The 26,016-nt window shown below is 41.3% G+C and overlaps 1 protein-coding gene across 3 annotated transcripts in view; it reads left to right on the top strand.

The window, feature by feature from the left end:
* RNF38 (ring finger protein 38) overlaps nucleotides 1-23,708 on the top strand; it is a 194,306-nt gene extending 170,598 nt beyond the window's left edge. For 2 of the 3 annotated variants that reach the window (XM_039544538.1, XM_039544539.1), the window contains 7 exons: nucleotides 425-586; nucleotides 4,129-4,235; nucleotides 6,215-6,299; nucleotides 9,428-9,549; nucleotides 10,748-10,847; nucleotides 10,965-11,565; nucleotides 20,153-23,708. In XM_039544538.1, the coding sequence (XP_039400472.1) occupies nucleotides 425-586; nucleotides 4,129-4,235; nucleotides 6,215-6,299; nucleotides 9,428-9,549; nucleotides 10,748-10,847; nucleotides 10,965-11,030 (642 nt within the window). In that variant the 3' untranslated portion in view covers nucleotides 11,031-11,565; nucleotides 20,153-23,708. The remainder of the gene's footprint in view (nucleotides 1-424; nucleotides 587-4,128; nucleotides 4,236-6,214; nucleotides 6,300-9,427; nucleotides 9,550-10,747; nucleotides 10,848-10,964; nucleotides 11,566-20,152) is intronic. The other variant, XM_039544536.1, reaches the window with a different exon arrangement.
* Nucleotides 23,709-26,016: the final 2,308 nt, after the last annotated feature.

Genomic DNA, 26,016 nt, shown 5'->3' with positions numbered 1-26,016 from the left:
CATTTGCCCAGCAACTGTCCATCTAACTGAGCTCAGAACTTAGGTTTTTTTCAGTTGTATACATTGCACTATATCCGTACGTAACAGTGAGATAAGGACAGATGGCTAAAGACAGGTAGCGTTAAGAAGAACGCACAAAGTATCAGTGATGAGAAGGGTAGAGGCACATGGGCATTTGGTAGATCTGAAAAGTGGTACATCAGGAAAGTTTGGGAACCTCGGTACTAGATCCTTATTTAACCCCTTGAGGGATAGAGAAATGGTTGTTTTCCCACTAGTGTTGATGACAGAAGCCATGGATCCAATCAGTTACATTTCTTCTGTAAAAAGATGACAGCAACAAGGGAACACAAAGCTGTAAGTTTGTCTCATCTGTGGGGAAAAATTAACTATCCTAAATACAGCAAACACTGTTTCTTCCTAGCCACTTCAAAGGATAGAGAACGAAGTAGAACTTCTTGGAGAACACCTTCCGGTAGGAGGTTTTACCTACCCTCCCTCAGCCCATCCACCAACATTGACTCCCTCAGCACCTCTCCAGTTCTTAACGCACGACCCTTTACACCAGGAGGTGTCCTTTGGAGTAGTAAGTATTGCTTTCAGCACTTCCCTCTTCCTCATGCTATGCTTCTCAATTCATCAATACCCTGGCATGGGTTACTATTGTACATCACAACCCTTTTATTAAAAAAATAAAACCAAAAAACAGATTACTGAGTAAAATTTTGTTAGGCTGTCACTGCATAATGAAATTTGTTTAATCTCCGTGTCTAAACAAGTCAAAGGAAATTTATTAGTGACATCATTTAATGGTTTCTAATCAACATTACCTGTAGAGAGCCTGTCATGCCAGTTGCTTAGAAAAGGTTTTCTGTTCCAGCACAATCTGCTACTTCTACAACAGAAACTATACAACCATAGTGTTGAAATGCTGCACTTGTTTTGTAATGAGTTTCTATGACACTTAGGGTATGTCTGCACTGCAGTTGGGAGTGTGCTTCCCAGCTCGGAGAGACAGGCACATGCTAACATGCTTAGAATAGCAGTGCAGTTGGAGTAGTCTGGGCAACAGCTCAGGCTTGCTGCCCAAATACTTACCCAGGTGCTCCAGATGGATTTGTACTCGGATGGTTAACCTGAGCTGCTGCGTGTGCTGCCGTGGTTACACTGCTATTTTTAGCATGTTAGCTCAAGTAGCACTAGCATGTGTCTATCTGCCTGAGCTGGGAAGCGCACTCTCCGCTGCAGTGAAGACATGCCCTGATTGGTTCAGTAGGGTATGGACATGTTCTACAGCAGGGTGCACAAAAAAACATTTTTCAAGTTAAATCATGTTGCTAGTTCATTACTTCTCATTTTATCCTCTTGAATTGCTGCTGTCAGTCATCTTATGCTTGTTTCTTTAGTTTTCTGGTTGTGAGGTAAAATTTGAAATTTGTTAAAGATTTTTTTTTCTGCTAAGAAGTTTCACACTTACAATGCTTACCTGTACTGAAAAAGGCAAGTCCATGGCCTCGCTAATATCTTTATTCTGAGACCAAGTCAAAGATAAATTGATAAGTAAATAGTCCATGCTACATTCACAACCACTCCCATCTTTCAATATGTCAAACATCCATTAGTTAAGAAATCTGAAATGCTTTGGCCAAGTTATACTCCTCTGTCAGGGTTTGAAGTCTGAAGTCAATTGGAGTTGTTCTTAAGTCACGTAAATACTTTTGAAAACCCTGCTCTTGGATGCCTAAAATGGGCTTAGTAGCCTAATTTTGAAAGTGTGAACTTTTTATACACAAGGGCCAAAATCACTTTGTTAATGTATTGAAAGTGTAAATAATTTTTCACTGTTAGCACTGAGCAGTTTTGTTTTGAAATAACATTTTAATAAAAACACAATTTTAACCTCCTGATCCTGCAACCACATCTGCACATATTTCACATAAGTAGTTTCATTGAAGTCAAAGGACTATTCATTAAAGTTACATATTTTTGTAAGTTTGCGGCATCAGGGCCTTCATTTTCAGTGTCTTTTTACCTGTAATGCCTTGATTTAATTTGCTCCACCCTGTTGCCCATCCTACTTCATTTGTGTGTGTTGGGGGGAAATAGGGTTTTCTCAAGTACAAAGTTCAGCTTTTAAAAGTTGAGGAGGGATGGGAGCAGGGTGAGTGTTTCCGGTTTAGCTAATTATAGAAGTATCAGTTCTTCACGAGACTTTAGATTTGTTGATTTGTACTATTTTGGGACAGGGAAGAGTAATCTTTGAAGCTTTATGAAAAATGATAAATGACTCCTAAACGTTAAAATGTATCCAGGATTTTTCATCCTGATTTATTGAAAAGTTAGTTTGATACTACTTATGTGAAATAGAAAAGAAAATGAAGTATTAAAAAGTAATTAGTCAATGGTGAGTGGCTCCATTTCTGTTTTTCTTGTATGCATTGACTTAGAAATAAGAGTAAATAAAGACACACACACAACCCATTTTGATAGTGTTGGTACCTGTACTTCTACTAGGGAGTAAAATTAAAGCTGCTTGTTTTGGAGTAGAAGTTAAGTTTTTTTTAAGGTGAAGTGTTTGTGGGAAAGAATGAGAGAGTGCTATTATGTGTCAGTGTGTCAATTTATTGTCATAAATTCTGGGTTTTATGTATGCATATATATTTATATAATTTGTTTGAAATAATTTCTCAATTAAAAAAAGGAGGGTCAGGTATTTTAGGGGCCTTCTACTAATTGTAGTTCATTTGCATGGATGGCACAAACATGAAGGATGACTGACAAGGTGCCACCAAAATCCTTCAGTGATCTTTCCTTTCAATGAATGAATTATTTGATACTCTTTTAAATGTCACTTCAAAATAAGTGGCAAAATTTTAACATGTTTGCCCCATTTTCATAGCAGAGTAAGAAATGTTAGCACAAGGATACCGAGGACTAGCTTACTCCCATTCGGGAATAAACTATACTATAAGTAGTGGCCTACTAAATTCACAGCCGTGAAAAACACGTGGCCACCGACTGTGAAATCTGATCTCCCCCCTGAAATCTGGCTATTGTAGGGGAAGGGCAGGGCTCCAGCTGCTAATCCTGGCCAGGCTGGGGAGGGACAGGACTTCCTCTTCCCTTGCAGAGGCTGCTTCAAGAGTTGGGTCAGACCCACCTCTGGGAAACAGCCTTCAGGAAACTCTGCAGCTGCTGGCTGGGACAGCCCCTGACCCGGGCAGGAGGCTACAGATCCGGCTGGGACAGCCCCTGACCCGGGCAGGAGGCCACAGATCCAGCTGTCACCCACCCACCCACCTGGAGAAGCTGCAGCCCCAGCTGTCATTCCCCCATGCGGAGAGGCTGCAGCCCTAGCTGTCAGCCCCCAACTGGTAACGTGCCCCTCACTTCTGCGCTGCTGCTGGCGGTGGCACTGGCTTTAGAGCTTGGCACCCAGCGGGCTGCCCGCTATGAAGGCAGTGCCACCCCCAGCAGCAGCACAGAAGTAGGGTTGGGAATCCCACGACCCCATACAGTAGCACTGCAACTGCCCACCCCACCTCCTTTTGGGTAGGGATGCCCATGGTTACGACACTGAAACACTGAAGTTGACTATTTTTAAAGTGCTATGACTGTGAAATTTATCAAAATGGACTGTGGATTTGATTGGGCCCTAACTGTAAGGAACCTCTATACTAGTATAGCTGTGTACATACTAAGGCTTTTGCCAGGGTAACCATATCAGTAGGTCATAAGATCACAACTCTAAGCAAGTTTCAGAGGGCTAGCCATGTTAGTCTGTATCAGCAAAAACAGCGAGGAGTCCTTGTGGCACCTTAGAGACTAATCAAAATAGTTATACTAGTACTAACCTGGTTTTTAGACCAGGCCTTAGAAGGATTTTAAGGACTACTGTATTTTGCATGGGTTTCCTGTGTATGTTGTATATCTCAGCCATTTCACACGGAATGCTGGAAGCTGCATAATTAGGAATCCTTGATTTAACAAAATTGTGTTTGAATAAACATTTTAATTTTATTTGTTAATGCATTTTAAGAATCAGTTCTCATAATCCAAATTTCAGTTAATTTAAATATACTAGTAAACTGTGCAAGAAAATACTGAAGCTTTTCTTCCTCCTCACAGCCTTATCCACCTTTTATGCCTCGAAGACTCACAGGGCGCAGTAGATACCGATCCCAGCAGCCAATACCACCACCCCCTTATCATCCCAGCCTGTTACCATATGTGCTGTAAGTTTTGTGCAGCTTTTTGTAGCTTGTTAAATAACGTTTTTAATGTACTTTAATTTTTAAATGATCCATTTAACATAGGCCTTATCTTGTCCTCAGCCCAACGCTATTGAGCCTGTTCCCTTTCAGGCATAGCACGTAGCAACACCTGTCATTAGTTTGCCTCAGCATTCGCATGGGAAGGGGCTTTTTTCAGCTGTCTTTCACTTTCTTACATGTTTACCTTTCATATCCAAATTTCCCACATTTGGGCTTTGCCCATAAGCAAAAACAGTGGAGCCACTTCCAAGGATGAACAGAGTCAAACACTTGCTGCTATTATTATTTTTTTAAGTGTTTGCGTCCTGTTGTGAACAGCGCTAGCGCTTCAACAAGCAAATGGTAGAAATGTGAAATTGGGCTGGGACATGTCCCAGGGCCTCTTCCTGATCCTGTGGAAGGCTATTGAGAGTTGGTCCACCTGTAGCATATAGCAAATATACTTGCATGCTAGGCTTTTGTACTTATTTTTTGTTATGCGGGTACAGGTTACGTTCTGAAATGCCCTTACAATGGGAGAAAAACTGAAGTGTTTATACTCAACAGTCTCTATTCAGGGATAAGTTGCTTTACTTAGTTTGAAACAGTTTTATTGAAAAATAATGGAACGCTATGTGCTGTTACTTTTCTTATTGACTGAACTGTGAATCTGTTGTAGATGCTGAATTTCTGTCCTGCTTCCAATAAGCCATTTCTTTAAGAGAGTGGGGAAGAAACAAAATTCAGGGATTATAATGGGCCTAGAAAACTAGGTAGGGCCCCTTTCTGCTGGAATCTGGTGGATGAAAGGATTCCACGTGCTTTGTTTGTTCTGTGGATGCTGCATCTATTTTTGAGCTGGACATAAAATTCTTGGAAAGAGAAGATGAATGTTTGTATTCCTCCCTGTATCTGAAAGACAGCACTGAAAAAGAGCTCATCGAGTTTCACGTCTTTTGTTGGATTCCCAAACCTCCAGTTTCTTTCACTGTGTGCACTCTGCAGTTTCAGACTCTGCTAAATTACATTTGAATAAATGATCCAATGAACTTGCCAAGCTTTAGATCACACGTTCTTGTCAGAACTTCCCCAGATGCCCTGCCCTCCTGACTTCCCCATCACTGGTGACTTAGCAAAGTTGAGAGATTGCTATAGTATGAGCCCAGTTGAGACCAAATTTACAGTGCTCTAGAAATCTTAACTTGTGAATTTCCCTACTCTTTGCTGTAAATTTTTAACTATAATCATGAATTTTCGGCATATATATAGCTTGTTTTTAATTAAAGAAAAAATTAAGAACAGAAAAATTAGCACCCCACACTTGATCTCATTTCCCAGATGTAGAAACCCCTCTGTTTTCTCCCTGGGCTAAGTTCCTGTAATATACACACGTATATGTGACAGTGCAGTGGGATCTACTCAAAATGTGCAATTGGACCAACTTGCGCACTTAATTACATGTATTTGTGTATTGGAGAACTTAGGCTTTTTGCATTGCAGAGCCACATCAAGTTGGGGTTACTTGTCTTTGGTCATTTTTTTGTTCAATCTGTTCGGCTTTTAAAATAGAAGCCAGAAGTTCTGTTCTGAAATTTAGTTATCAGTGCAATGATGCTAGTTTCTATGGGAACATTGACTTGTAGGTATCTGAGAAATAACCTCATAAATAGCAATTGAAAATATTCTACTGTGTGTCTCATGTGCCATGTCTTGGAGTTAACTTTCCTGTGAGTACCTTAACTGTTGAATTGCCTGGATTCTGAATTTTAATCCTTTACTTTAATGCATTAATTTAACATTTCCATTTAATTTCTAAAGCATATTCATTTTAATAAGTGAACAAAATGGCAGGTGGAGAACATTGGGCATAACTTTGCTGAAAGAAAGCAAAAGCGTATTGTTCTGGCCAACTGTTTAATTTTATGAATAGTAAATCCTATCCCTGATTGTTCTTCCTGCAGATCAATGCTTCCGGTGCCACCTGCAGTTGGACCAGCTTTCAGCTTCGAGTTGGATGTGGAAGATGGAGAGGTGGAAAACTATGAGGTTGGTTTATGAAGTGCAAATATGTTTGGGAAACAGTAGTTAACTTAAATGATGAATTTATACTGACTACCATCTTTCCCTCAATCCTTTTTTGGCCTTCTAAATAAATGTAATGTCTGAAAATAGAATCTAGAAACACTATGTTATGCCTGTGGTATTGGATGTTAAAAACTAATAAAAACAGTTTTATTTTGTTCATATTTCTTTTCAGAACCCTCCCAGACTAATAATCATTAATTGCTCCATTTTTCATTCTAGATTTCACTTTTTTCTTGCATTTTAATTGATTTTTAAATATTTTACAGAAGTAAGTTTTGTGCAAATAATGTCATGTGCATTTTACATGACTTGCTAATTGATGTTAGCTTTACACACTAATGCTACTATTATAAGATGTATCAGAGGGGTAGCCGTGTTAGTCTGGTTCTGTAAAAGCAGCAAAGAATCCTGTGGCACCTTATAGACTAACAGACGTTTTGCAGCATGAGCTTTCGTGGGTGAATACCCACTTCTTCGGATGCAAGGGAAGAAGTGGGTATTCACCCACGAAAGCTCATGCTGCAAAACGTCTGTTAGTCTATAAGGTGCCACAGGATTCTTTGCTGCTATTATAAGATGAATTCAGCTAAATGTGAAACATAACAGTTACAAAATTCCATCATGCACTTTGTTGCCTTAATGTTAAGGGTACTGTCATTAGTAACAAGAATTGGAAAAAACACATACCAAAAAAGTTACAGGTTAAAAATCCTAACCTTTGAAATATGGAAATAAGGTATAAAAGTTGTGAACTGGAAGAGTATATAAATATGCAAATATCATTTCAGTTGATGCATTCTCCAATACAAATATTGGTGTGAAAATAAAGCAGTAAACCATCATAGGGTGTGCGCTTAGATGGCTTATTGGTTCAGGATGTGCATTGGTAACAACCTAATGTACAACTTGAAGTAGCTTATTGCTATTAGAGTACAGCTTTGTTCTTTTTAAAACCATTCTTCTATCTCAGTCCCGGCACTTGGGTTATATAGTTCCTCCCAGCTAGCAGATGGACAGTGATATGTATTAAGCTTTTCTTTTCTCTTCCCTCTCCTTCCTCCCACTTCTCTCTATTTCTGTTCCCCAGGAACCTCGCTGCCTTATTAGTAACAGATAGTGGCAAGACAGTTGCTTTAAGTTTTCAGTTACTTATTGAAACAGTCAAACTGCAACTCTAGTGAGGGTTTTTGTTTGCTCTTGTTTGTTTGTTTTTTTTCCAACAGAAAAAGGGCAGCTGTGCTGAGAGGGAGAAATGAGAGGGCAGTTAAAAGTTGTTTTCATAGATTCACAGACTTAAGGTCAGAAGAGACCATTATGGTCTAGTCTGACCTCCTGCACAGTGCAGGCCACAGAATCTCACCCACCCACTCCTGGAACAAACCCCTAACCTAGGTCTGAGTTATTGAAGTCCTCAAATCGTGGTTTAAAGACCTCAAGGTGCAGAGAATCCTCCAGCAAGTGACCCGTGACCCATGCTGCAGAGGAAGGCGAAAAACCTCCAGGGCCTCTGCCAATCTACCCTGAAGGAAAATTCCTTTCCCGACCCCAAATACGGCGATCAGTTAAACCCTGAGCATGCAGGCAAGACTCACCAGCCAGCACCCAGGAAAGAATTCTCTGTAGTAACTCAGATCCCACCCCAGCTAACATCCCATCACAGACCATTGGGCATATTTACCTGCTAATAATCACAGATGGATTAATTGCCCAAATTAGGCTATCCCATCATACCATCCCCTCCATAAACTTATCAAGCTTAGTCTTGAAGCCAGCTATGTCTTTTGCCCCCACTACTCCCCTTGGAAGGCTGTTCCAGAACTTCACTCCTCTAATGGTTAGAAACCTTCGTCTAATTTCAAGTCTAAACTTCCTAGTGTCCAGTTTATATCCATTTGTTCTTGTGTCCACATTGGTACTGAGCTTAAATAATTCCTCTCCCTCCCTGATATTTATCCCTCTGATATATTTATAAAGAGCAATCATATCTCCCCTCAACCTTCTTTTGGTTAGGCTAAACAAGCCAAGCTCTTTCAGTCTCCTTTCATAAGACAGGTTTTCCATTCCTCGGATCATCCTAGTAGCCCTTCTCTGTACCTGTTCCAGTTTGAATTCATCCTTCTTAGACATGGGAGACCAGAACTGCACACACTATTCCAGATGAGGTCTCACCAGTGCCTTGTATAACGGTACTAACACCTCCTTTTCCCTTCCTCTGCCTCTCCTTTCCCTTGATCTGTCGCCTCAGTTCTGTGTCCTTGCAATGGTGCAGTATTTCTAGTGTGATATGTGCAAGCTCCTCTGAGGCAGTTGCCATGCCAGTTAAGACAGTAGGCTGGGTTCAGGAGATCCAGATTCAGCTTTGACTTCTGCCACATATTCCCTTTGTGAATTTGAGCAACTCACCTAATTTCTCTGTGCCTCAGTTACCCTGTTTCTGAAGCTGTTTGCTGCTTTCTCAGCTCACAAGGGTATTGAGGATAAATTATTTATGTGGGAGAAGTGAAGTGTTTTGATATCGTGCTCCATAGCGAAGCCTGTACATGAATAAAAATATTCTACTGAAAGAGTCTGCCCAGTTCAGTGTGACTTCGTCATTCCTTGGAAGCTCTCAGCACGTAATCTCCATACCTGAACTCAGCTAGGCAAGAAGTGGGAGCCAGAGGTAGTGTCCCTTTAAACTATAGGTCAGCCAGGCAGCAATATGCAGTCAGATTAGGCAACTGTTTCCTCTGATTATTCATATTATTATTTCAGCTTTTTTCTGTCTAAAACAAAATATTTATCATGCTGTGAATGCAGCTGCAAGATGGATTAAGAACTGGGTCATGAAGATTTAGATAACCTGAACAGAGCTTTCTTATGCAGTTCAAAAAGTGCTTACCTGGGATCAAACTCTGAAAGGAATGTTTCCAAGAGCCTGTAATTTTGAGGGAAGGGGCAATCAAGATTCTCAATCCCTCTTGCTAGCACTATATGGTGGGATAGTGATAACATTTTATGTCAAAAAAATAAATACATTGCAGTTGATGGGGAGCCGGAGCTTCTGTGAACAATGAGGTTTTAAAAAGCACAAACTCCGCTTTCTGCAGGCGCTGCTGAATTTGGCAGAACGATTGGGAGAAGCCAAACCACGAGGACTGACAAAAGCAGACATTGAACAGCTTCCATCTTACAGGTTCAATCCAAACAACCACCAGTCAGAACAGACTTTGTAAGTGCATTGCTTTTGCCTCTCAGTTTAAATTGCATTCTATGTCATTTTGATCCTTCTAGGTTGGAGGAATCCATAGTAGCCAGTATTGTAACACAAGTGCTCAAAATGCACATCAAATGGTATGTGCCTTTTTAAATTTTCCAGCCCAGATGATAATTACCCTGACTTTGAAAGCTCATACATTCCTACTTGAAATTTGGGGTGTTTTAAGGTTTAAAATGATGAGTAGGTAAACTTGGAACATTTTTTAAAAGTTGTCCAGTTATTTATTCAGTTTGTTACATTAAAGGGACATTGTCAACTTGAAATTTACCCTATATCAAAAGTGGTTTCAGGCACTGTTCCTACCTCTAAAAGCCCTTGCCAGTTTTTGTGGTTTACACATTTTCCTATCAATCTGTTTATCTGTTCTATTTGGAAGACCACATAAACAAAAGCAGAAAATGGTTATACATGGGAGGCAGTGAAAGTGACCATACACAAAGTGCTGTCAGATATATAAAGTAAACAAACTAGAAGGGAAAAAAAAACCTTTTTTCAGTCTTCTAGTTACAACAGTCTTAGGTATTACTTGTAACGAGAAGTAGGGAATAGATTTTCAGGTGGAAATGTGATTTTTACTTTAAGTTGATGATGTTTCAACCATGATGAATCTGTTTTAAGAAAACATATGACGCTACAGAAATATAAATTACTTCTTTTTAGAAATTCCCCTTTTAATCTGATCCAAAGTTCACACTTTTTTGAGGGGGGGGGGGAAGTGGCAACTCATAATTAGCCTTTTTATATATAGTCATATTAAAAAAAAAAAAACCCACCTATCCTAATATTAAAACTGAATGAAAAGTACTTAAGGGGTTTACACTGACTAATCTTCAGCAGCTCATTGCAAACTTTAATATTCGTATGAACTACTGTAACAAAATCTTGCTTGTACTCTTGATTGGGGAGGTGAAGATCCTGTGTGGTGGGAGCGTTAGCTAAGGTTTGAAGCCAAGGTAAGCGGCATTGGAACAGCTCTGTTTACACTGGCACAGCTGGTCTACATGAGAGGTTTGTACTCATGCCGCTCCATCAGGGTAGCTACTCCTCCTAAAAACCCCATTGCAAGCACAACCTGTAAGTTGGCTATAGAATGCCAATTTGTTGTTGTTGAATAGCAAATAACTTCAAACTCTGCAATCTTTTTTTTTAGGTGCGTAGTATGCATGTGTGATTTTGAGTCAAGGCAGCTACTTAGAGTCTTACCTTGTAACCACGAGTTCCATGCCAAGTGTGTCGATAAATGGCTTAAGGTAAAAAAAAAAAAAAGTTTCAGTGAGAATTTATAATGGCCTCATTTGTAGTTGTATTTCTTTTCAGTTGCATTTCATCTATTGTTTCATCTCTTATTTTTCCTTTCTGATATTTAGGCTACAAAAGCCAACAGACTGAAAGTGCTGCCTCCTTTTGCAATAACATTATTTTCTAGTAGTTGATGAAGGGAGATTATGTGAAATCTATATAAAAACTAGTGTCATTAAAAAACTGACATGAAGAGAATTATCTTGACCAACAAATTTAGTTCATTTTCAGTTGGACACAACCATGCCTGTATTAATATAATTTTATGATAAAGTAGGAAAGCTCAAAGTAGAGTGGGATTTGTGAGTGGTCTGAATACTGCTTATGTCTCTTGCTTAAGCAGGAATTGATATTAAGTGAAAGTGAAACTACCAAAAATCTTTCTAGCTCTTTATATAAATGTAAAGTCTGGGGGCAGGGAGAAAAATATATAACTGGTCAAATTTCTCACAAAATGAAGGCTTTACACATGAAATAAGATGTATATCTTTCAAAACAAGTTATTTTAAAAAATGTGAAGAATCTAAAATCAGGACAACGCCATAAGATCAGAGATTAGGACAACGCCATACAGAAGGTGAAAAGTGCAGGGTACAATTACTTAGGTAGAAGATGATATACAGAGACAGATCTCTGCAAGCTGCATTATCCAGACCTACTGCCAGCAAGGTATTGTTTCCCATCTTGTCTCACATTTTTAGTACTTTGTTCTATCCTGATTCACTTATTCTCTATTTTAATCTTTGCCATAATAGATCTCTGGTTATAGCAACCCAAATGAGAGAGAGAGAAATATGAAATAATCATTAGTGAATAATACAGCCACTGTTTTACATTGTATCTGTTTTAAGATGCATTTTCTTAAAAACATGGCACAAGCGTCTAAGCTGTCTTGTTGCTTTGCTGACAGGTGTATTCTTATAGATCGTACATAGTCTAACCTAGAGAGAGAGTAAAATAGCTGCTTTATCATGCTTACTGCAGAATATCTTTAATGTGGTAGTCAGTAATAGTCTGATGAATAGACCTTCTCTTGGGTAATGAGTTCAATACTAAACAAATGTGCATGAATAAAAGAGATTGGGATTTAGAGGCATGCTACTAGATCAGATACTCATGCTCTGAGATTGTGGAATGGATACCTATATTAAAATTATAGCAAACGTAATAATGTGTAGTCTAGTCTAAAGTACAAAAAAAAGACCAGTAAAAAAAATCCATACATTTATTTAAATTTCCAATCGAAACCATTTGTATGCAATAGATATTCTGCAATATTCTGAACCCAAACATTGCAGCATTATGATAGTGTCAGAGAACTAGAAACTGAAGTATAAATGACTAATGTTTTTAGTAGCAAACTGAGAAAAATGTAAAGAATAAGGGTTATGCCTACACTAGATGTTACGTCTGCACTTGCAGATGTAGAGCGCCGGGAGTTAAACCAGCCCTCAGAGACAGCAGCAGGGAAAGCGGTGCTGTGTGTTCACACTGTCAACTGCAAGCGCAGTGATGTGGCCACGTTAGCAGCTTTTGCAACGCCACAGAGAGCAGTGCGTTGTGGTAGCTATCCCAGTGTGCAAGTGGCTGCAGCGTGCTTTGGAAGGAGTTTGCAATGCCTAATGGGGAAGGCACAGTATCACATGATGCAGGTTTCCCAATCCCATTGTTCCAGGGCATCCTACTAGATTGCCAGCTGCTTTTCAAATGAGGGGTGGAGTATGACAGGGAGTGTGTTGCGTGTATGTGGGGGGAGAGTCAATGTGTTTTGGGGGCAGAGTGTGTCAGCATGCTGTCTTGTAAGTTCAAACAGCGGCAGGGGGAAGGGGAAAACCCGGACATCAGCCCCCACTCTCCGCCTCTCTCTCTCTGCAGCAGGAGCATTCCACAGTAATGGTTTGCTTTGTGTCCTGAAGCAGATAAGCATGTGGGCTGTCAGAAATGGAGCTTTGAAAGGGGATATCCGCATGCCTGCAGCCGAGTTCAAAACAATGATGCGAGTGGCCACTTGACTTCAAGGGATTATGGTACATTTCCAGAGGCCAATCACAGCGCAGTAGTGCAACATGTCATCCACACTGACACCCCAGTGCTTCAGCTAGGACGCAGCAAGCTCTATGCTTCTCGTGGAGGTGGATTACCAGGGGCGCTCCAGCCGTGGAGTCCAGGCACTCTAAGTGCCTTGCCAGTGTGAAAACGTCAGGAGTTAGGGAACCCAGGGCTGATTCAATGCACTCTTAAGTTGCAAGTGTATACAAGGCCTCAGTGATTGACAGTTAACTGGAGATACTTAATATGTTTGTAAGGACACTCCCCCTACAGTCCATCCCACTCTAACCAGTCTCCATGCATTTGTAGCCTGGGCCAAATGTGTGGGAGGTGTCCACACTAGCCTTTGCAAATCTGTTAAGTACTTCAAGTTAGTTGGCAATTCAGAAGTCTAGTGAAGACAAAGCCCTAAGAAAACAGTATAGTGAAAAATCAGATTTCAAAAATGTTTCCAGTAGCACTGATCTGAGGTGATTTATTTACTATAGATAGGGCTCTACCAAATTCGCGGCCGTGAAAAACGTGTCACAGACCGTGAAATCTGGTCTCCCCCTGTGAAATCTGATCTTTTGTGGGCTCATACCCTATACTATACAGATTTAATGTGGGAGACCAGCGTTTCTCAAACTGGGGGTCCTGATGCAAAAGGGAGTCGCAGGGCGGGTTACAAGGTTATTGGAGGGAGGGGTGTGGTACTGCTACTCTTACTTCTGCGCTGCTGCTGGTGGTGGTGCTGTTTTCAGTGCTGAGTGACTGGAGAGTCCAATATAGTTAAAGCAGCAAATCTTTCTAGAGTAGAGAAGCCCCCAGGTGGTTATAACTGGAAGAAATAAAAAAATATTTTCCTTTTGTCCATCTTATATTCTATGTACATTTGACAGCTTTCTTTGTATGTTGTCAGTTTCACTGTATTCTTCGAGTGATGGTCCCTATTGTATTCCACTGAAGGTTATACGCAGGCACTTGGAGCCAGAGATTTTGAAACTAGTAGTGTCCGTTGATCCGCACATGCACCCTTGCTCTGCCTCATGGTTTCGTCCAGGGTGATAAGGGCGGAGCGGACTGACCATGCCCTACGTTTCTTCTCATCACCACATGGTTTGAGCCGGAGCTCTACTGGTCTCTTGTCTCTTGTGAGACACTTTGCACACACAAAAAAAAAACGTTTATTCCTGTGTATAGTTAGTATTTTGTTATTTTTTGATAGTAATTTTAGTGTCAGTAGTAGTAGTTTTTAGGATTTTAAGGACTTTGGGACACTGTTTTACCAGTTGCCCCCCCACTAGCCACCATGCCTGGGTACTGGATTGTGCCGAAGACACCGAGGTTCAAGATCTGCACCTCCTGCCCTAACTCACTTTCAACCAATGACGAGCACCAGTGCTGCCTTTTCTGCTTGGGAGAAGCTCCCATTGCATACAGGTGCAGTATCTGCTTCTCCTTCCCAAGCCGTACCCAGGAAAGCTGGGCTCTCTGCCTCAAGAAGCACCTCACGGAGGTTGTCATCAGGCTGCAGCCTGATACAGGCCAGGGAACACCACCTCCTCCTCCATACACTGAGCAATCTAGGAGTGCACCTCCTACCGCGGAGCACAATTCTGTGCTGAGGCCTAGCCGTGAGGCAAGGAAGCATGCGCATAAAAATGGCAGCCTTTCTGCAGGCCCAAGAAGGATACTGCTCTGTCCAGCAGTTCCAGCCATGCAGAACTGGCATGTTCCAAGGCTCAGAAGCACAATAAGAAGCCATACAAAACGTCTGAGCTGCCCACCAAGCTGCAAAATCCTTCTAGGTCAGCACTATCAAAGTCAAGGGAGCCTTCGGTTCCTAGGCAGTTCTCCTTTTCAGTGCCCGTTCTTGCTCTGATTCCGACTGCAGAGCACGTGTCACTGACACAGGGAAGACTCAAGTCTGCCCCCGCGTCTTATGAACTCTTGCCTTGGCAGAGGTGAGGTCTCCATTTCCTCCTAGCAAAGAATGCTTCCCCACATTAGACTTGCTTCTTTCGGGCCATGTTCCCGCCTGCTCCCCAACAACTCCCGTGGTTCCAACAGCGCCATCGTTTGAACCGGGCTCTGACTTCTCTGCATCAGAGAACTCAGACAGAAAGCAGGGTCTGCGCCGCCTCTATCATCAGTATGCCTACCCTAAGGTCCCGCCGACTCAATGGCAATACCCTCCTTTTGCCACGCCTTGGCATCACTGGTATCCCACTCCTAGGGACTGTACACAGCAACCACCGGATCCGCCTGTTGGCCGTACTGGGGGTTGTGGCCTCAGTATCTGCCATTGGAATCTTCCTGCTCTGCTTGTGAGAAGTCTCCAATCTCACCCCTTTGACCATCATTGAGCAGGTGTTCAGAACCACTGTTGGAGGATGCAGCACTTAGTCCGACTCCAGTGGTACTGCCAGAACTGGAGCAATTCCCCTCATCATCCCTGGATGCCATGGTGTCTTCAACTCTCTCTTTGCACCCAGTTGACTAGCGCTAATTTCAAGAACTGCTGCGTAGGGTGGCGATTGCCCTCCACATCCCACTGGAGGAAGTACAAGACAAGCATCACCAGCTTCTTGACATCGTACACACCTCAGCACTGGCCACGGTAGCTCTACTGATCAGTGATGCCATTTTTCAACCAGAACAGACTGTATGGCACACTCCAGCTAGCTGCAAACCCACTCCCAAGGGGCGGAAAAGAGGTACTATGTGCTTCTGAAAGGGTCTCAGTTTTTCTTCTCTCGACCCTTAGTCAAATTCCTTTGTTATTTAGGCAGCAATGGAACAGGCTCAGCAGCAACACCCATGCTCCACCCTGACAGACAAGAAGGGCAAGCGGCTGGACTTCCTAGGTTGTGAGGTCTTCTCTTCTGTCAGCATACAATTGCGCATTTCCAATTCCTTGGCTCTGTTCACCAAGTACTACTTCCTTACCTGCAGCAAGCTGGCAGATTTCCCAGACAGACTGCCCCAGCAGGATCTAGCTCGCTTCCAGCCTATCCTACAGGAGGGGAAATTGGTTGCGAGAACAATACTCCAGGCTGCAGTGGATGTGGTGGATACTTCGTGCACAATGGCTACAGGGATTGTCACGCATAGGGAGTTGTAGCTATGTTTGTCCAGTTTCCCGAGGGAAGTCTAGACCACCATTGAGGAGCTCCCTTTCGTTGAATCTCATCTCTTCAATCAGAAGACTGACTGACTCCCTCAAAGACTCCAGTGCCACTCTGCGATCGCTGGTTATCTACACACCAGCACCCAAACACAAATTTTACCGCCCACCTCTGACGCAGCAATTTAGAGCTCCCCAGTTCTTCCGCCAGCAGCCTTATGAGTCTCCTTGCAAATGGCAGAAGACCCAGTGAGCTGTTGGACAGGTTCATCTTCACAACCTTCAGGGTCTCATACTCAGTCTTTGCAGAAGCATTATTTCGGAGTGCAACCAGAGAGCCATCAACTACCCTGTCTCACATTGTGCACCTGACCCACCCCCTTCGGGGGGCATCTAGCACTCTTTTTTTTTTTTTTACCAGCTTAGACAAGTGGGTCCTGGATGTCATTCAACATGGCTATACAACTGAGTTCACAACACTACCTCACCCACGTCCTCTGCCCCGGCCCTGCCTCAGGAGCCATTTTCACAACAGTATCCTTGCCCAGGAAGTGGACTCCCTACTGCAAAGAGGAGCAACAGAACCTACAATGCATCAGGGTGGTGGTTCCCAAGACTTCGACCGTCTCAACCATTTCATATGCAAGCCAAAGTTTTTTGTATGGTCACCCTAGCAGCCAGCATGCCTTCTTAAGAAGGAGGCATGTGGTGTATGGCTCTCAATATGCAAAATGCTTTCATATGGATATCCATCCTGCCCACAATTGTTTCCTGAGATTCACAGACGGCCTTCGTCACTTCCAATACATCTACCATTTGGACTCACCACTGCTCCACAGGTTTTCACCAAGATTTTCTTGGTAGTGGCGGCCCATGTCCGGTGCTAAGGGGTCCTTACATTCCCTTATCTTGACGATTGGCTGCTGGCAGTGAGATCAAAAAAGAGAAGCTTGAGCCTTGACTTCCATGCTGCTCACACTCTTACTCCTCCTCCTCCCTGGGGATAAGTGTACATGTCAATAAATCAACTTTGGATTCCACACATTTCCTAGACTTCATTGGGCTCACATCAACGTGTTCTCAGCACGTGCCTACCTGCCGTAGGACAGGTTCCAGACCCTACAAGAGCTGATTTCCATGGTGCTCTCCAGTCTTTCTGTTCCGGCCAGGACTTGCCTTTCTGTTCTGAGCCACATGGTGGCTTGCACATATGTGACTGCCTTGGCCCGTCTCTGCTTTGGCTGCCTACAACCCTGGCTTCAGAGAGTCTATTCCCCCATGTGCCATACCATGGACTTCCTGTTATCGGATCCCAATGATATTTCTTCCCTCCAGTGGTGGACGGACTCAGACCAGGTCTACACCGGGATGCCATTCTTTCTGCCCTCCCCATCAGTAACAATCATCATGGATGCATTTCTCGTCGGATGGGGCGCCCACATGGATGAGCGCATTGATTCAGGGGACCTGGACTGCTCAGGAATTTCAGATTCACATCAACATCCTGGAATTTCGGGCAGCATTCCTCTGATCCATCTATTCCAATCACATTCTCAGCATGTTGGACAATGCTACCACAGTTACTACATTACCAGGCAAGGCGGCATGAGGTTGCCTGCGCTTTACGTAGCGGTTGTTTGTCTTTGGGATTGAAAAGCCCAACCTGAGTGCACCTGGATGGCTCAGAAATCAGAAAACAATGAAAAGGAACCCAAATTATTTTTTCCAAATCCCATGGTTTTTAAGCCACTCATAGGGTTTTTTTAGGCCTGATTCCTGATTGTTGAACACTTGGGTTTGGCAATACTGTGTGTTATATTTTTAAAAATCCCAAATCATAAGTAAATAGTTGTAATTCATCTTGGTTCTGGGGACATTATCAAAACCTCTCTGTTTTTGCTATAAGGCTTTCACAGAAAGCCCCTAGGTAGAACTACTCAGTTTTAAATAAGTGGTATTTGGAAGATCTCATTAGAAAGTTTATTTAGAATACTTTTGAGGAAGGCTGCAGTATATCATTTAATGGCATATGTATGCTTATGTTTGAGAAAATTAATTTGCCTCAAGTAACTACTTTAAGTGAAGTTTCCATTCATGACCTGCACTTCAGTATGCACCTCCAGTTCGTTCTTAAACCATTGAGAGTGATGTTCAGATAAGGAGAAGGGGACTAAATTCCATGAAATGTAGCAGAATGCAATGCATGTAACTAATTCATTATGGTAGAGAATCCTAAAACATGGGGAAATGCTCTACTGCTAAAATTTGTAGAACTGTTACTATAGCATTACATGAACATGAATAACTTGATTTATGTTGATATTAAGATTTTAGTTGTTTATTTAGTCTGGTTTTGCGGATTAGTTTTCTATCATTTGCTTTCAGTAAATGACAATATATTGATACTACCACTAGATGTCATATTTAATACTACTGATAGCAAACGTTGAAATATAATCTTGATGAGTATATCTGAGTTGCTCAGTTCTCAAGCTGTATAATCTAGGAAAAGACAGTTTTATTCTAAATTAGATGGATTAGTTGCATTATATCTAGAATAGAAGGGTGCAGAACAGATACTTGCTCTACTACGCATAAAACCTATATTGACATAGCTGTGTCAGTCATGGTTGTGAAAAAAACACCTCCCCAGTGACAGCGATGCCAGCAAAGCCCCCAGTATAGACAGATGCCAGCACAAAACTTAAAAGGGGAGGTGGTGTTCCCACACTGACAGGAAAAACTCTGTTGGTATAGGCTGCATCTACACTAGGGTACTGGGCTGACATGGGCTCTGCAGTGTGTACATAGCCAAAGGTAAGGTGATTGAATTCCCTCAAATGGTTATGAAACCATAATGATACAGGAAGAAGTGCACTTGGGTTTTGTGTCTTCAGTTTGCAGCACTGTTTCTCATTTTCCCCCTAAAATGTCAATGACACTTTGATGCAAGCAGCTGTAGGACAATAATGGTTACTTAAAAATGTGATGGAGAGAAAAAAAATACATTCATTTTTGGTTGCACTAAGAAACAGGAACGTTTTTCTACTAATTGTGAAAATACTCAAAACTTGGCCACTTTAGACATTATTGTAAGTCCAACAGTTCACTAATCATCAGTGCTGTTGCTTTGATTAAAACCTTAGTTCACATATGTAAATAGTTCAAATTGCAAATATCAAATTGGAGGAGAGTCTGGGAATCTAATTTCCTTTTTTTAGGGAAGATTTTATTGTAAATATTATCTGCAGAATATTTTTGCAGTATTGGCTTGCCTCTTTGTAAAGAGAGCTTGAAAGTGTTTATCCCTTCATTGTTAACATTTCTTTAATAGTATCAGGAATGCGAGTCTGATCTTCCCTGATTTTGCTGGGGGTGGGTGTTGCAGGAAATGTGCAGTTAGGGTATGTCTGCACAGCACAAACAACCCCCCCTCCCCCCCGTGGCAGCGATTTTCAGACGCCTGGTCTACAGACTCAGGCACTTTCTGCAGTGCTAAAAACAGCTGTGTAGGGTTTTGGGGTCTGAAACGCATCCCCCTCCCCAGGCTTCAGAGTCCAAGCTCCAGCCTGAGCCCAAATGTATACACAGCTGTTTTTAGCACTGTAGACCAGGGTTCTAAGACTCTCCGCCCCATAGGGTTTTGCTTTGCCATGTAGATATACCCTGTGAGCGCACTCTCCTTAACTGAAAGGCGGCAGCACTCATTCTTGAACGGACATCTTTTTACATATAGTTCTCCGTACTGTGTTCAATAGGCGTTGTTAAAAACAGTTTAACTAAAACTCCCTTCTCTTCAGCTGCTCAGTTTTCAGTGTCTTATGATGGCATAATGTCGTCATTCTCCATAATTCTTTGAGAAAATTCTCGTCTCTCCCAATTTGTGGGTGTTTTAAAAAAAGGCAGAGTTTTAATTTGGCAGACCTCTTGGGCCACCTTCACACACAATAAAGAAGCCAAAAAGGGCACAGACCCAATTTATCTTCCTGTTGTGATTCCATTTTGGATTAGTACATGCCTGTTGTATAGTGTGATATACGTTATATAAATAAGCATCCTTGTCAATGCACTAAACCTTGTTTTACTTTTGTTTTATAGGCAAATCGTACCTGCCCAATTTGTAGAGCTGATGCTTCAGAAGTGCATCGTGATTCAGAATGACCAATCTAAGAGCACAATTCTAGTTTGGGTGTTCCTAGTCACATGTATAGACGAACTATCCATTGAACTTACCCGTGTGGCTGCCAGCCTTCCCTTTACACAAAAGGGTCAATGGACCTTTTTTGCACTGTGTGATTTAATCAATTATAAAGCTTATAATTAGTCTTCACAATTATGGGATTGTTATACTAACCGTGTGATTGGAACTCCAAAGATTTTATTTTCTTTAGCTTAATTTTGTGTGTGCACTAACATTCCCTGGTTTTTGTGTGATCATTCCGAGTGTTGCTGCGAGATTACAGTGGACGTGATCTTTTAGCATGTGCTTTTATAAAAAGTGGTAGCTCCAAACAATATAGCAATCTACCTTATATAGAGCCTTCAGATACTGTGAGTGGGAACGAATGGTATGGGCGGGAGTATGTATGTGCACACGAGAGTTTGTGTGGGGTGTGCTAGCAAGTGTGTGTGCGTATGTCTGAGAACCTATATACCAGCATGTACTGAGAACGTATGTGAGTAGTATTAATTATGCTGCAATGTATAATCTTGTGTGTTATTTAAACAGTACTAGTACTGTACACTGGTTTCTTTCCTTGTGTTTGCAGTTGCACACTGAATGCTAAGGGTGCAGCAATTATAGGCATTTAATATTTCCTCCCCAATGTACTTAATGGTATAAAAAGACCTTTTAACTTTTATTCAGACAACTGTTATTGCTTCCCCTTCACTGGCGGTTGTAAGTGTACCACTAAAGAGTGCAGTGATTGCGCAATACATGATTAATCTTGTTTTTAGCTCATGTCATAAAATCCAGATTTTACATTGGCTGATTTACTGCTAATTTATCAATAGTTGCAGTATCGCACAAAATCAGTTAGCAACATTAACATTGTCAGTTGATCGTTTGAATGTTGATGCTTTTCCGTTTTCCTTTTTAATTCCTCTAGCCAGTTTGAATTATGTTCAGTTGATTTCAGAACAGAGATCAGTTCTGAAGATGCTGAAGTAACATATTCCTCCCCATACACAGAAGCTGAAAGGACATTCAGAGTCTTGTGCAACAGCTCCTCACATTGTTGGCCATTGTACTTGCTAAGTACATAATCATTTAGCTTATAAACTTTGGCTTTAACTCATTTATGTTCTTTTTCATGTATAAGGGAGTTTGTGTAAGTGGAAGAGAGGCTACCTTTTTAGTCCTGCAACTTTATGAACAAAATAGAATTCTTAGCATTTTCTCAGAGTGGAAGAACTCCTAACTTTGTCCTTGTACCACAGTAAGTTTTTGTGGTCATTCGCTGCCTGGTTCAGATGGCATAGGATGCTGCTTCTACCCTTCCCTACTAGGTAGTGAGCTTTTGCATGAATAAAAAACTCCCTTGGTTTTTTGGTTAGTAGCCAGAATATTCACATTAAGAGAAGTGTGTGTTAGTACACAATCAGGAACAAAAAATGCTGTGAAAAAGGAGTTAACCTCCATTCAGCTGCCCTGCGAATGTTAGAGCTGGATTATTGAAAAATTGGCTTTGTTTAACATTTCAGACTGTTAAAGGTTTTAAAATTTGTTCTTCAGTCAAATATTTAGGTCTACTATGTATACCATAGTTATTGAAGAGATGCACTGTTTTGCATCACTGTGCTTTCTCCTAAGTGTAGTGTCATTACTTTGGTTGCAATAGCACAAGTGGCACAACTAGCAATATTGCTGGAACTTGCTGCCAGTCTCAGCTTTAAGTTTCTGTGTCATTTCTGATGCTTTTGTGTGCTGCTGTGCTTTAGTATCAGTTATATTTTCAGACAGTGTTACATGTTCTCCATGCTGCTTGCCCTTTGAAGGCTCTACAGACCAATCACAGCTTGTGGTTCAGTAAAACAAAATGAAAGCACAATTTTGCCCATGTTTCAGATGCTATTGCCTCTGTTTAGTTACACAAGTAGAACAAAAAACTTGCTTGTCTGTCCATGTCAGTACCTAACACTAAGTCTATCAAAATTATTACAAAATATACAGTGTACAACAACTTTAAAATGTTCATTTTCCCCTGGATGTGCTAAGGAATGGAACTGTCACAACATGTCACCAAACAAGTTAAATCACATATAGTAAAATTTATTTTTTTAACGAATGAAATCATGTGTTTAAAAAGAAGTGTATGCCACACATCTTATAATACTTAGGGTCTTTTATATAGCTGCAAAAAATTTCTACCTGTACAGATCTAACCATAACAAACACTACTACACTCAGTATTCACTTTGTTGACGCATGGAAATAAGGCACTTTTCTAAGTTAGATAGAAATGCATAATTAACAAGGCATATTTTACTAATATTGAGGTAGAGTAGTCCTCTTTCCTGAACTGGAGAAATCTTGATATGTAATGGCCCTCTTTCCCAGTAAAGTTCTGTGACGCAGGTGGAGATTTAGGAGGCAGTAGGATTTCATTTGGTAAAATACTGAATTTCATTGTTGCACTCTTGTGGCTGATCTCTTCTGGAATGTTTCTTTCGTTTGCATGGGACTCTTGCAGATGTGTGCAGACTTGCTTCCTGTGGTTAGTGTGTATAAAAAGCACACATGCATGTGTTCTGAACCAGCTCAGACTGGCGACAACAGACTTCATTGTTGTGGCTGCCCTGTCAAAAGAGGAGGGGAAGGGGATTCATGCTCAGCCTTTACTGCCATGTGTTATGCACATTTGTGTCTAATTCCACAGCCTGCAGTGGTGCCTGGCAGCACCAGAATCCAGTAAAAAGGTTTATGTTGGTTGGCCCCTCCCCATTTCCCACCTCCCTTCTAAAAACAACAAACTGTTGGCTTTACCATGTTGGCACTGCTGTGTTTTTTGCATGAATTGTCAACTTAATTTGAATGTGTTCTGGTTTTGAATGGATACCAAGGCCTACAGATCTCTCCAAGGTCTCATTTTGTGGGTTTTCTTTACAGAAAGGTTTTTGTGCAAAGTAATTTTTTTTGGTTGTATACAGTTTTTGTAGTCTCTTGAATGTGATTTTCTCAGCTGTTAACATTTACACTTTTTGTAATACTTGGAATGGTGGGATCTACCAATGTGTTGGTTTTTTTAAACTTACTGAAAATGCATTTTTGACTGAGTTATCTTTAGGCCTTAATAAAAGAGCTGTGTTTCCCCCCCCTTTGGTACATTCAGTTACCTCATTTTGCTATTTGTGTTTCAGATTTGCTAATGATTATGAAAGCTTATGGGTTTTGTTGGAATCATATTTTGTTGAGTGTTTTCTTTAAATCATACTCTCTTGTATCAGTTAACATGTAGTTTTAAATGTATTATAAATATCTGTAACCAAATCATTTGAAGGCTTGATAAATTTTTAACAAAATTTGTACATTTTTTATGAGAGTTACTAGTAATGCTTTACTAAGTAGTGCAATGAATTTTTATTTTTAATCCCTGTGCCCAATTTTGGAGTTGAGAGAGTTGTTCAGTAATAAATGTATGATGTACACTTAGTTTTGTCGTGCCTCTTGTTCTCCTGTTGGGGTTCATTGTTTATTCTTCTTAGTCTGCGTATTTCTATTTTATTGTAAAACTTTAGAGCTGTACCACTCTGCAACTGGAATTAGGTTTTTTGTTTCTGACTAATGCTGTTCATATGTAAAACCAGAATTTATTTTCTTTTAGACAAAAAAAATCAATATTTGGTTAACATGTCTGCTTTTAGAAATCTCAGGAAGACGAGTTCAACGAGCTGCACTATATCCTTTTTAAAAATATTAAAGCTGTTTTCAGCATCATTGTCCTACATTAAATGAATGTGCAAATATGTATAATTGACAGCTCTTTCTGCCTTGATTGAGATCATCTTTCTGAAAGTTTTGCTTAACAGTAAATGGTGTCATAAGGAAAATGTGGGAGGAGTGATTGAAAAATATTGGGCACTCCTCTGGCATGTTTTAGGTGAGTGTCTGAGTGTTTTACAAATTAGGTAAGGTTTGCAACACTCCTGTGAGGTAACATTATCTCCATGTTAGAGGTGAGGCTGAAGCATAGAGGGTTTGATTTGTTCAGGCTCACAGAAAAAGCTGGTGGAAGGATCAAAACAATTTCTGCATCTTCAGGTGTAGTGACAGGACCATGTATGGTGAAGCTTAAAATGCAAACTACCTTTTAAAATGGTTTTTAAGTAAGTAGCAGTTAGTCCTCCAGGTTCTAAGGACATATCTTTAAAGATGCAGTTGTCAGGCCCTAAAAGTAATTTTAATAAAGGACCTATATAAATATCTTTTTGGTTTTGCAGCACTAGTTATAACAAAAGGTCACCAATAAATGGGAATACTCCTTTATGCAGCATATGGAGTTGCAACAGTTAGCTACTGATTAGATTTAAAAAATGGGATATCACCAATAGTATTTGCATGTATACAATCTAAGAGGCTAATTAAATCCGCTTCAGGGAAGATGATAGAGGGTCTGAGGAAGGAAAGCCTTGCCTCAATGCATAGCAACTTACACATTTTGGGGGGTGCAGTATAGCCCAGGCTCCTTGTACTGCGTATCCTAAGCCTACACTGAGTGGCATTCTGCAACAGAGCTGCACTGAATTATGCAGCACTCTTAATTACAGAATAATTAACCTTCAGTTTTATGGAAAAAATTATAAAATTCACCACAGGATGAAAATGACAAAACCGTATTATTTACATTGCAGTAGAGGGATATTGCTCATCACTTTGGTATTTCCACAGTGGGCAAAACCTTTGACAAAAGTGAAGAGCTAGTTCACAGGCTGCTTCCCTCTACACTCCTAAAGGTGAAGCAAATGGAATTGTTCAGGTGCTCAACTCAGCATGGAGAGAGAGAGAGAGAGCACCCTTCAGAAAACCTCCCCCGTCCCTGACCAAGCCTACATCAGTGCCTGAGCTGGGACCTTCCTGTCTGGTCTCCTGGGGGATATCTGCGCTCTTCCTGGGAGCCAAGGTAGACAGACTAAAAATAACAGTGCAGATGTTCGCAGCTTGGGCTCTCAAGCCCACTCAGCACACATGGCTAGCTGGAGCTGCAACATCTAAACTGCTACGTTTTGTGCGCTAGCTCAAGCAGAACGAGCACAAGTCTGTTCAGCCAGGCTGGCCCCCAGATGCAGTGTACACATACCCAGTGTACACATACCCAACCTAGCTGGTTGGGTGTCCCAGCTGCGTAGGTCCCAGGACTCCAGTCTCCCAGTGGCTGAACACTCTGCCCCAATTAATAGGCGCCCCTACATACACACTCCAAGCTCAACAAAAGTCAATCCTGCCCCAGTAAATCCATGTTGGGGCACCACTCCAGTTTATACACAGATTTATACATGAATGGCCCTAGTATACTCCTCTCAGCCTGTAACCCCGTTGTTCTGCTCCTGGTTTCATCCAGGTGCAGAGGCAGTGTTTTCCCTCTCTCCACCCCAGCACGTTTAGTCATGTATGTTAGCCCCACCATAGCCCTTGTTGATCTACATTCCTCAGATTTGCACAGGGGTTCACCACCATTGTCTGAGTTTTCTGCGTCTTCTACTATTGGCATTTCCTTTTACTCTCCAAATAAACACGCATTTCCATACACTTCTAGTGAAAACCCACTGCACAAATGGGCTTCTCCCTGCAGAAAAAGAAGCCCTTAGCGGCTGTTTTTAAATGTACCTATACCGTGTCCTCCTTTTTTGATGTGATAAAAAGGTTTACCAATAGGAACCAATGTCCCCAGCCAAAGACACTCCTGATACTCCACAGCTCATAACACTCAAGACAATTCTTCCATATCATTGCCGTAACACCC

This window comes from Mauremys reevesii, linkage group 6 (assembly GCF_016161935.1).
Source record: "Mauremys reevesii isolate NIE-2019 linkage group 6, ASM1616193v1, whole genome shotgun sequence".
Classification (NCBI taxonomy): domain Eukaryota; kingdom Metazoa; phylum Chordata; order Testudines; family Geoemydidae; genus Mauremys; species Mauremys reevesii.
This window is presented reverse-complemented; position numbering and strand designations above follow the sequence as displayed.